This window comes from Acartia tonsa, chromosome 3 (genome assembly GCF_053477335.1).
Source record: "Acartia tonsa isolate MP-2025a chromosome 3, ASM5347733v1, whole genome shotgun sequence".
Classification (NCBI taxonomy): Eukaryota; Metazoa; Arthropoda; class Copepoda; order Calanoida; family Acartiidae; genus Acartia; species Acartia tonsa.
The window spans coordinates 18,429,236-18,441,449 of NC_137262.1; the positions used below are offsets into that span (position 1 = coordinate 18,429,236).

At 34.3% G+C, this 12,214-nt stretch overlaps 2 protein-coding genes across 3 annotated transcripts in view; both read left to right on the forward strand.

Annotated features, from left to right (window-relative positions):
* LOC145313548 (uncharacterized) lies at positions 1–4,595 on the forward strand. Its single transcript, XM_080152996.1, has 3 exons — positions 1–1,959; positions 2,170–2,378; positions 2,764–4,595. The coding sequence occupies exons 1-3, from the start codon at positions 76–78 to the stop codon at positions 3,719–3,721; spliced, it is 3,051 nt and encodes a 1,016-aa protein (XP_080009122.1). The 5' UTR covers positions 1–75; the 3' UTR covers positions 3,722–4,595.
* The window catches only part of LOC145313552 (uridine diphosphate glucose pyrophosphatase NUDT14-like), a 13,591-nt gene continuing 5,956 nt past the window's right edge, over positions 4,580–12,214 (forward strand). Inside the window, exons 1-6 of one of the 2 annotated variants that reach the window (XM_080153006.1) lie at positions 4,580–4,697; positions 4,820–4,901; positions 5,055–5,100; positions 5,352–5,457; positions 5,679–5,793; positions 6,140–6,216. In XM_080153006.1, the coding sequence (XP_080009132.1) occupies positions 4,620–4,697; positions 4,820–4,901; positions 5,055–5,100; positions 5,352–5,457; positions 5,679–5,793; positions 6,140–6,216 (504 nt within the window). In that variant the 5' untranslated portion in view covers positions 4,580–4,619. Of the gene's footprint in view, positions 4,698–4,819; positions 4,902–5,049; positions 5,101–5,351; positions 5,458–5,678; positions 5,794–6,139; positions 6,217–12,214 lie in introns of both variants that reach the window. The other variant, XM_080153007.1, reaches the window with a different exon arrangement.

Below are 12,214 nucleotides of genomic sequence, written 5' to 3' on the forward strand. Positions count from 1 at the left end.
ATATTAAAGTTCAAAATATTGTCTTTTCAGAAGTTAATTGTATATCTGAGAATGGGTAGAAAGTTATAAAAAAATATGTCTGACAACAATCTCAATCAAGCTGAAAATCAGGATGAAGAACAGGACAACATTCAAAATGATTTATCATCTAGTGACAACAAAGACCTAGTAAATGATAACTTTGAAGCAAGTGATAATGCTAATAACAGTGCCGATGAAACGAGAGATTCATTCACAAATGATCAGAGCGGACATGAGGTAGAGGAAGTGAATAATGATTCTAATGTGTATAGTCCTGTGCAAGCTGATGAAAACCCGATAGATGACAGTACCCTACAAACTGATGTTGATATTGATGAAGATTATGGTGAAGAATCGCATCTTGTTGAAAGCGAAGCTGATGAAAGTGACGGACAAGATGTTCAACCAGAACAGGAGGAGTATGATATGGATGAAAGCTTTAATATTGATGGAGACGAATCAAACCTGACCTCTCAAAACGCAGAAGAAATTGTAGAGGAATGTATTGAGTCAAATGATAAGATTTATGATGGCGAGGATGTTTCAAATGACCAGGGCAATGATGCAGAATCGGATCAAGTAGACGAAAGTGAACAGGACACTGCAACTGATCCTGTTACCACTGAGAGCAATGTGAACAAGGATTCATCAGTCCCGTGCAATGAAAATAAGAAAATTGATGCAGATAAGCCTTCAAGTTCCAAAAAGACGGACGATAAAAGAGATAAAGTCAGTGTAGAGTCATCAAATGACCCAATCGACGATGAAATAACAACTGTAGGCGAAATCATATGTACTTCAAACATTGACAAAGATCCTCTAGCTAGTGATGACGTGGCTACAGGAGGAGATGAAAGTCATGTTGTAGATATTGATAACGATGACGCAGATAGTGTTCAAGATGATGTTGAGGAAATATCTTCAACTTTGCCAGAAAATGGAACTGCAAGTGGCAATGAAAAGAAACCAGATGACAAGAATAATGACAAAGAAAATAAGTCGAATGAGGAAGAAGAAACTATTGACGATCCTTTGGTTGCTGGTGCCATCGTCGATCTTACAGAGGAAACTGATGAAACTAACCCTTCTACAAGTCAAAACGATGACGATGACATTGTTGTTCTTCTAGAAAAGACTGACAGTGTAAAAAAGAAAAAGCCACAACCTGTACCAATATATGTAAAAGTGAATTCAAACCAAAAAGAAAAGATCATAACAGATAGTGTTGATTTAATGTGTCTTATACAGTGTTTTATATGTAAAAAGAATAGAAGAGAAATAAGGGGTCATGTTAGGACGGCACATAAATTAGACTTTGAACAGTATAAACGCTTACATGGTGAAACCATGCACTTTTCACGGTTAACCTACCACAGATGCAAAATGTGTAATAAACTTATAGTCTATGAATTCTGGAACTTTAGAAATCACTTGCGGCGATCCCATAACATGGATACAGTCCGGTACAGCTTAAAATATCTTGAACAGAAAAAGAAACCTAAACCCGCAGAACAGGATAATTCTGCAACGGCGGCCCAGGCAGCCGCTCCCACCAGTTTCTCTAATTGTGTGTCGGAAATGTGCAAGTTCCAGTGTAAAATTTGCATGCAAAGTTTTAGCTTTTTGCCAGAACATGTAAAAAATCATCACAACTTTGGATTTCCACAATATAAAGAAATGTTTGGCAATGAATTACAGTTGACAACAGTAATGTACCACAAATGTAATATTTGCCAGAAAATATTACGATTTGACAGACCTACATTACAGAAACATTTAGCTGTTACCCATAAAGCTAAACTGGGAGCTTATATGAAACATTATTTGTCAAAGAAACCTGCCCAAAGTGGACAGGAAGATGAACCACTTGAAGTCGACCCTATTGCTACAACCCCTGCATCTCCGACAAAGAAAGTTAAAAATCTTGGAAAATTTAAGGTGCAGAAAACTATATATAACTTAATAGCATTTCATCTTTTTGTGACAATTTAGCTCTCTGCCAAAAAAATGTTGCTTTTAGTAATATTATACATAGACATTTTTTACTTTCTTATTTAAAGTTTTGATTAAGCCATTTCATTTTTTCACATGATTATAGAAAATCTAAAATAGGTATATTTTGTTTCCAATAGTTTTCTTTTGTTAAAGGTTAGCAGCTCTTTAACAATAACAAAAGTTAGAACAAATGAGAATGGTAGTGAAGATGCGATAGCAGGTCCGTCAGGGGTCGGTGGTGTTCCAGTTTTTCCTGGCAGGGGTCGGGGCAGAGGTAGGGGTGGTGCAGATGTCCAGAGTTATGCGAATGAGCCCAAAATTTTTACTGACAACCCAGATGATATGTGTCTCACAATGTGCAGGTAAATTCTTTTAAGTAGGTAGCCATTAGTAGATTAACAATAACATGCAAAAATATTTTTTTTAAATGACAGTAGATTTTCAATCAATAATTCAACTTTTTGAAACAACGTAACTACTAGACAAGAAAGAAAGTTATAGAACACTCGATTTTATTGACACACAAAAATAATCAATTGATATTATAAAAAAAAAGTACAATGGTATATAATCTATTTTCTTGTTTAGCTTTATTTTTAGTTTTATGAAAAGTACCTGGTCATATTTCTTGTAAAGATTTTATTTGATATATTTTTCTTGATAAGGAAGGTAGGTAATTAACTTGATAATATTTTTTGCTTTATAGCTGGACTTTATTTTCTTTATTAATTATTACTATTCATCTAGGCTGTGTGGTGCAGAGCTTAAACCTAAAAGTTTATCCAACCACTTGATCAACCAGCATCAGTCCAATCTTGTCAGGTACAAGGAAGAGTTTGGCAAAGAGATTACCTTCACGAAGCTGCGCTATCACAAATGCAAAGTGTGCGGCAAAACATTGAAGTTTGAAAGTAAACAATTGTGCTATCATTTGACTTCGGTTCATAGCATGTCTTTTACTGTATACAAAGAACAGCATCTAATGAATCATACAACTATGAAACGGCGGTCAAAAGGCGGTGGAGCTGCTGCTGCTATTGCTGCCGGTCAAGCCGCCGCCGCAAGCAGGTTGGCTTACGGTGCCCCGCCTCCTTTGAAAAGAATGGTCGGTCCTAACATTAGCCGGGGTGCAAGACTCATGAACCATCACCCGCCCCGTCTAAATGGAGGATTTTTGTGGGGTGGAATGGCAGGCATGTTTCAGGCAGCTAATATGGCAGCCGCTGCTCAGCAGCATGCTGACGCCAACGTGGCAGCTGTCCTGCCAGATCTGTATACTCCCCCGCAGGAGCTTGGCATGGATTTGTCAGACGAATCTTCCTCTCTTCACAACACTACACCTTATCATTTATCCAATGTTTCCTATGACTCCAGCAACGATTGTGAAGAGGGAATAGGAATTGACCCCATGGATTGTCTAAGTGTTAGTCTTGATCATAATGGGGGCAGTGGCCCCGTTGATGATAGCAATAGCGGGGTAGATCAGGATAATTATGATCAACAAGATCAAGTTGAAGATGTCAAGGATAGTAAACAATTTCAAATGAATATTACCAAATTGGCAGAAACTAGTAGTCACCAAGAGGAGGCTGAAATGAATGACGACCCTTCCATTGATCAGTCAGAGGATTCTATTCTTCCAGATATTGATATAACTGAAAATCCCATAAAGATTGAACCCACGCAAGACGCTGAATCACAGTAAATTCATCAGTTTTTTTTCATTAAATGATTTATTTTTAAGCAAACAATACATTTGGGCACTTTAAAGCTAAAGTAAGTTATAAAAACAGTATTTATTGCTAAAATAGTGTATTTTTTAAACTAAGACGTCGTTGTATTTAATTCAATAGGGCTCAATTGAAGAAAGAGGAGGGGTGATGGAGACAGAATTGCAAATTTAAAAAAATGAATATAACAAAGTTATAGAAAGATTTACTTACAGGTTTTGAACATTGTAGCTTTAACTTTAGCGTTTTCCTGCAATAGGATCTGTGTCTTTGCACCGTTTCATTATAATTCCATACCTACCTATTTAATTAGGAAAATTTTTTTTGCCGATTTTGTTTTTTAGATAAAAATCAACTCCCCTCCCTGTCTTCAGAGCAGGCTTTACAATCATACTATATTTACTAAAAATACATTTACACAATACATTATACATAAACATTCTCATTTAAAAATTACTCATATAATGTAATGTACCTAAAGACAGATAATACATTGAGAATTGTAAATTGTTTAATTGAAGAAAAATCTTTGAAAGATCTTTATGTTATACATCTTATTTCTGATTTTATACAAGATGAATTTTTTAAAAATAATGTCATTATTTTACGTTATTTCTTTTAATTATGTATCCGATCTATTGACCTTAGAAAAAGATTGTACACATAAGACATGAAATATTTATAGTATTTGCACACCCTGTTTAGTTATTTTATTTGACTAAATGTTAACTGTTTGTTATGTAAAAATTAACTTATTTTTGTTATTAATTGTCATAATAATTTAATATTATTTGTATTACCACGATTCATAAATTTCATTATCATCATATTTTGATGGCATTTACAGAATAGAACCTTTGATAAGATATTAAAATGGCTGACATAACAGATATTAGAATAGATGAGATGGGACAGTCAAGATTCATTAAACCATATATTTTGAGCTATGAGGTAAGCTTTTATGATAACTAATCTTGTTTTAAAAAAAAGAAATATCATAGTTTAATTTGTAATGCTACCAAGTTCATAGATTTTACATTAGTAGGTATACGTATTAACTATTTTTTTTATAGCAAAATGGAAAAAGGAAAGAAGCTGAGTTTGTTAAGTCTGACAATTCTGTTTCCATCTTAATATTTAATACAACAAGGAAAGGTTTAAAGTGTTGAACATCAAATTTGTGAATTTTAAACGCAGAATTGGGAGGCTTATATATATCTTAATTTGTAAAAAAAAAGACTCTGCCATCGCAAAATATGATGGGAGATTATTTTCTTTTATTTTCAAACCTTTTTTTGAACAGAAAAGTTTTTGTGATCGTCCAACAGTTTCGACCTCCAGTGTTTGCTGCCAGGTATTGATTTCTCGCTATATTGTTTTATTAAATGTAATTGCGCAACACCTACCATTCGTACACATAAACTACTGGTCTTTATGTTAAGAGGGGTTAATCATAGTTTTTTATTATTTTTGAACGAGATGTAGTCATTAAGATATCCCCTATTTTTATACACAAGTTACTACTTATTTTTATTTCTTTTTCCGTAGCTGTAAGATTAGGTTTCCATTTTAAAGCATTAATATTTTTTTTTTATGTAAGTGAAGACTATCAGCTTTAACTGGAAATGAGTTACGACCACATGAACAGCTTACAGCAAATCAAACAAGATTAGGATTTACATATGAGCTTTGTGCTGGTCTTATCGATAGGGTAAGTTTTCAAGTTTTGTACATTTTTCAACTGTAAAAGTTTCACCTTGGTGAATTATAGGAAATTCTATCAATTTGAAATGAACTAATTTACATTCTAGTATAACTTACATTTTTTAAATAGGTAGGTAAAAATTGTAATTTCCAAAGAATTAACCTAGCTATTTTTAATTTTGGTTTTGATGTTTTCATTTCTAATTAAATGTTTTTTTTTCCAAATAGGATTCAAGTGCCAGAGAAATAGCAACTGCTGAAGTATTTGAGGAATGTGGTTACAAAATAGATCCTTCCAGTTTGCATAAAATTACAACATGCATCAGTAATGCAGATATTTTAGGTTAGTTGATTTTATTCAATAATTCATAGCTTACTTATATTTCATAATTTTTGTTTCTTTTTAATTTAGATTGTAATTGGCAATGATGATAAAGTAATCTACAGCTATTTATTTTTCTCAATAGTTCTTAGCCACCAAAGATGAATTTTCATTTTAGAATATATTCTGTGACCTCTTTTTAATCCAGATAATGTGTGATATAATTGGCATTTTTTATGTTATATTAAGTTTAAACAACTATCATTTTGATTTTGATTTGATTATTTATTAAAATTGTTATAAACAGTATTTTTATGTTTTATTTCTGGACAAAAGGGATAGGTAGGTAAATGTTTGTTTGTTTTAGGTGATTTGAATACAATATTTTATGTTGAAGTAGATGATTCTATGAAGCTAGGGTCTGGAGGAGGTCTTCAATCTGAGGTTAGGTTTTCTTTCTCATCTAAAATACTTTATAAATACATTGTAATAAACCCAGAACCACTTCATTATGCAATCTACATTTTCCTGGATATTTTGTCTACGGTAGTCCATAAGTGTACATCTTTACAGTACATTGTTTCTATTTGTTAAAGCAACACATATGATAAAAGAAAAAGATTCTTTTTAAAGTAAAATGCTTATATTTCAATCAAAATCTATATTTTTGTATTTTTTACCGATCCACTTCATTATGCAAATCAAAAGAAAATCAATGGGAAAACGTTTGTTTTGCACTTTTCTCCACTTTTAAAAATTAATTCTGATAAAATAACAATTTTTTAAGGAATTTATGCATTAATTAAAATGAAAAACAGTTTAAGGTAGATTTTAATGATTTTTCTAAATAAGAAATAATTGTATGGATGAAGCTAAATACATGTTAAAGATAAAAATTAGGGTAACGTGGGGTAAATGCGGTAGGGGGGTCTAATTCCGGTCACTCGACCAACTTTTTTAAAACCGTTTTTTAACGGTGTTCTAAACGTTTGCGAGAGATCTTCAGAAAAGCAAAGTTGTAGTTTATTGCCTATACTTTCATTTCTTACTTCAGCAAATTTTTGTCAGATCACTCCTTCTATGATTTTTTTGCCCTCAAAAAGTTGCAAAAAATTTGCAAAAAAAAATTTTCAAAATAGGCCATGTTCAACCTAAAATTGTGAAAAAATGGTAAGTCCTATTGACCCGCGGGTTTTTGTAAAATGAAAGATATGGCATTCATTTATCGTTTGCAATTGGAGGCGTTGTTCTAACTTGATTTTTTCATAATTTTTTTTTCGTCTCAAAAATATGGTCAATTCCGGTCACTTTTTTTACTTTTTTTTTATTACTATATTTATAAATGTATAATACCCTAATTTTTTTTTAGGTGATCTGGAAGCATGAACAACCCAAATGCATGACCTAAGCTTTAATCATTGCCTTGCCTGTTGTGTGATGTACATTACTAGTCATTTAACTGCTTGTATTATGTCATGTTTTGTTGCCTAAGCTTTTCAATTTGTAAAGACATTAAAAATTTTTCAGACACATTTTTATAGTAATGGGAAGAGTATATCACCCAAAGGAACGCCTTAAATATTTGCCTGAAGATGTACCAGCTGCATTGGCTCATGTAAGAAGGGGTATGTCTATTAGAAAGACCTCTAGAAGATTTAAAATTCCATATGAAACCCTTGCATCTTTTTCGTATAAGAGGGTGTTCACGATTTTTGCGCGGTTTGGATTTTTTATGTCAAATCGGCTAGGATTAAGCTAGAAAGGTGTTTAAGGTGTCTATAGAAAGCTCTTTGCATGTCCTAACAAAAACTCCCCAGGATATGGGTTCTATCTCCAAGATTTAGAGTACATATTCAAGATTTTGTAATTTCAAAATTCCTGTTGCATAAAATGTGTTGAAATATTAGAGTTAGACCCCATATCATTTGGAGTTAATTGTCAGGCATGTAATTCTGCATCTTTAGACACCTTAACCACCCTTGTAGGTCAATCCTAGCCAATTTGAGACAAGAAAAAATGTATCAAAAACTGCTGTCAAAACTGGCAGGATTTTTAAAATTAAAAATTTTTTGGGAAAAAATCACTTTTTTCAAGAAATTCCAAGACCTGCGAATCAGAAATTGCCTCTAATTTATGTATAAAGCTTAAAAAAACCTAATCATATAATAAAAAGTATGATTTTTTTTTAAAAGTTTGCATGAAAAAAATTGATGTTTTTTTTTGCGATTTTACCGACTTTTTTAAAATGGGGAAAATGTTGTCAAAAAATTGTCTGATCTGCATGCGACTAGTACTGTTAGAAAGCTAATGACCTCAGCTTTCTACTCATAGTTTAATATTTAAAAAAAAAATATTTTAAGGGGGTGTTCCACCCCCCCAAAGTCAACTGACCGGAATAGCCCCACCGGTGGGGTTATTCCGGTATAGGCCAACCGCCGCCCTTTAAACCGATTTTTGACCGACTTCTAGTTGCGAGATCTTAATGGGACCAAGACAGGCTTCTTCGTTATTGCCATATCGTTCATTTGCACTCTTAAAAACCGGAAAAAGTTTTTGGGAAGTATGTTTTTTTTTAAGTTGAAGAAAAAAATTGACCGGAATTACCCCACGTTACCCTACCCTAAAAAATATACAAAAATGTTTTTTGATGTGTTAAAAAAATCCATTTAAAATCTTGATTTTGAGGATGATGGCCTGTAAGATGCTCTTACTGGTGGTGAAGGTGAGCTAAATATTATCTAAGTACATGACCACTACAACAACTTGTCTATTAACCTATGTACCATTTTTTGTAGTTATAGCAGCCTCCAGTGGAGCCTCTCGACATGAAATATAACCATTATCTAAAAACTACATTATTTACTTTATGAATTTTAGTAATTAAAATTGCAATTTTTTTCTTTTTCAATATTGCTTGGATGGTGGCTGTTATGACTACAAAAATTGGACCATAGTTCAATATATAAGTTTTCTTCATGGGCATGCACTTTGATAACATTTAGCTCACCATCACCACCAGTAAGTGTCAACATATTGATGTTAATCTGATCTCTGTTTAGATGAACCTATCCTACAACACCACTGGACCCACAACCAGCCCACTGATATATTTTACTATGTAGTCTCGTTAATATTGATTTAATACATGCTAGTTTTATTTGATACCTATCCTTATGTTGTGTTTATTAATATGCAATCAAAGAAAATATAATTCTGTTTTAATTACTATTTTATTTATTGCAGATTAAATTTTATGTTTTTTGTTATTCCTTTAAATGAGGTTTGATCTATATTTTATAATTTCATATTAGAACAATGAGTGGATACCGGTTCGATTCCTAGACTTGCGCGTAGAGACACAGAGACAAAGGTCTCGCAATAAAGGTACCTCTAATACTGGTTTACCCCTGTTTTAACAATGGTAGCAGAGCGTAGTTCCCCATTTCAAAAAGGGGAAACAAAGATCTACGGCAAGTGTCACGCAAAAGTCAGAAGTTGAACTATCCACTCAGGCGGTGTGTCTTCTTTCAAAGAAAGACAGAAGAAAATAGCTTTAAAGTAAGCCTAGCTTAAATGGTAAAAAGATACACACATAATTACGGTGCACACAACTGCGTCTCTAAAGCGGTGTGATATCCTACCCTCAAAATAGGATTTAGCTTAGAACGGGTTTAGTTTTTATTGTGTTTAATACTTAAGCCATTTCTGCGGTGTAATCTTACAAAGATTAGGAGCCACTCAATAAAGCGGTGTAGTATTTCTTTAGCCACTCTAGTTTCAAAAAATAAAATAGGTGTAACTTAATTTCCAAAAATTAGGTTAGGATCATTAAATACCTCATTGGTGACACCATTTTAAAGGTGTAAGGATAAATAGAAAAAATAAAAAAAATAATGTCAGGTAAGTGAATCATCATGTTTAAATGGACAGATGACAAACAGCAGCTCAGATAACGAAGAACCTCTGGCAGCTTCAAGAAGCGTTCCATCAGAGCAAACAGCTCGGGTAAGTCAGCCTAACTCAAATATGGCTGAACTAAAAGTAGGCTTAGACGTTCCAAAGCTAGCCGATTATGACAACTACGAATGTTATAAAGACATGGTACTATTGTGGCAAGCCACAACCGACCATCCGAAAAGTAAACACGGCGCCTATCTCGTAACAGGCATTCCGAATAAGCACAAAACATTCGGTAATAATTTGCAAGAAACTATCCTTCTAAAGATACGTCCGGCAGAACTTGCAACTGACCCTAAATCTATAGATAAGGTCATTGAATTCCTAGACGGTATTCTAGGTAAAACGCTAAGATCATATCAAATGCAACTCTATTCTAAAGTGCATTATATTCGTCGTACCGCTAATCAAAATATAGCGGACTATATAAGAGAATTCGACCTCTATACTACCAAATGCAAAAATAAAAACGTCTACATCAATTCCAATATTAAAACCTTCATATTATTATTGGGGGCAGGGTTGACAACTTTGCAACATGAAATCCTAAAAGGTGTAGTAGATGCAGCGACGGACGATGAATTATATGAAAAAGTCAAGGAAAAATTGATAGGTATGTTAACCAATAGTTGGGCTACAGACCCGGCGGAAAACGAAAAATCGAACGTACAAAACGTAGAATTATCGGACACTTTTTTTGCGGAAAATGAAGAAGCGTTTGTAACTTGGCAAACCCGTAAGAAACAATTTCAAAAAGCAAAACAAAACAAGTTTAAAAAGTCGTCGTCCGCGCAAATGAAGACGACCGATTCTAACCACCCTGCTAGCAATTTACAAGCTAGAAACAAGGACGTAAATCCTAAAGATTACCACGGGCGCATTTACAAGTGCAGAGAATGTGGGTCGTTTAAACACTTATACAGGGAATGTCCGTACGTTAAAGGTACGTTTAACAGAAAACAAGCCTTTGTTGGGGAACACAATAAAGGGGAAGGGGGTTATGTAACAGAACCAGAATCTGATGAGGACAATTCCGTCCAAAAAGTCTTTCTAACTAATGATAAGAAAGAACTTAACAGATTCACGGCTGAGTCCCTAAACTCAGCTGCCCTCGACACCTGCTGTACCAGCAGTGTTGCAGGGGAAAAATGGATGCAAATCTATTTAAATGCAATTCCAAAGCACCTAAAAGATAGAATTAAAGGACCCTTTTCAACAGGGACTGAATTTACATTTGGAAACAATCAGTCTTTAGTTTCCGGCAAAGCTTATAAAGTTCCAATTATCATAGGACAAGAGTTATATGACATCATCATAGACGTCATTCCCAGCGACATTCCACTGCTCCTTTCAAAAGGACATATGAAGCAAATAGGTATCTCCCTTAACATGACAGATGACACTGCTACTGCTAATGGAAAACCGCTCAAGGTTAGTACAACTTCAGCTGGACATTTTATTGTCAGTCTACTTGGGGACAATGACCAAGAAGATACCATGCTCATACAAGAAATCATGGCAGCTAACTTAATCACAGCAAATGAAAAGAAAGTCTTCCATATGTTGGACAAAGTACATCGCCAGCTGGGCCATCGCCCAAAAAGAGTCTTTATTGAAACTCTAAAATCAGCTGAGCAATGGAAAGAATCCTTTGGACCAATGGTTGACAAAATCATTGATGGATGTCGATGGATGTCAGGGTTGTCTACTCAGAAAAAGAAACCCTGACAGACCAGTTGTAGCTTTATGTCCATCCAAGGATTTCAACGAAGTTGTTGGTCTTGACCTAAAGATAAGAAAGGGTAGACCTATTCTTTATGCTGTTGATACTTTCACTCGTTACACACAAGGCACCTATCTCAAGTCAAAAGATCCATCAGAAGTTGTAAAAGGACTTATGAGAATATGGATCAGATACTTTGGCAAAATGAAGGAGCTGATATTCGACAACGGAGGTGAATTCAGCAACAATATCATAATGGAGGTATGCAGTCAGCTTGACATCAAGATTCACACAACTGGCAGCTCAAGTCCCTGGCAGAATGGGACCACTGAGAGACACCACGCCGTAGTTGATGATATTCATGATTCAGTGGAAGAAGATTTCCCAGAACTTGATTCTGAAACTGCTTTAGCCTGGTCCTGCTCAGCCAAAAATTCACTTTCGAATGTATATGGATACACTCCCTATGAACTGGTTTTTGGCAGAAAACCACATGTCACAGACATTGTTGAATCTCCTCCAACTGCCCTGGAAATCAAATCTCACTGTAAAACATTTGAAGATAACATGAAAGCAATGACATCTGCAAAAAGTGCATTCATGAAAGCACAAAACAGTGAAAAGCTGAAAAGAGCTTTAAGATCAAAAATGAGAACAGCTGAATATGCTTACCAACCTGGAGACTGGTGCTATTATAGAAGAGATAAAGATGGAAGATGGATGGGACCAGCAAAGGTAATGTGGCAAGACAGCAAGGTCATA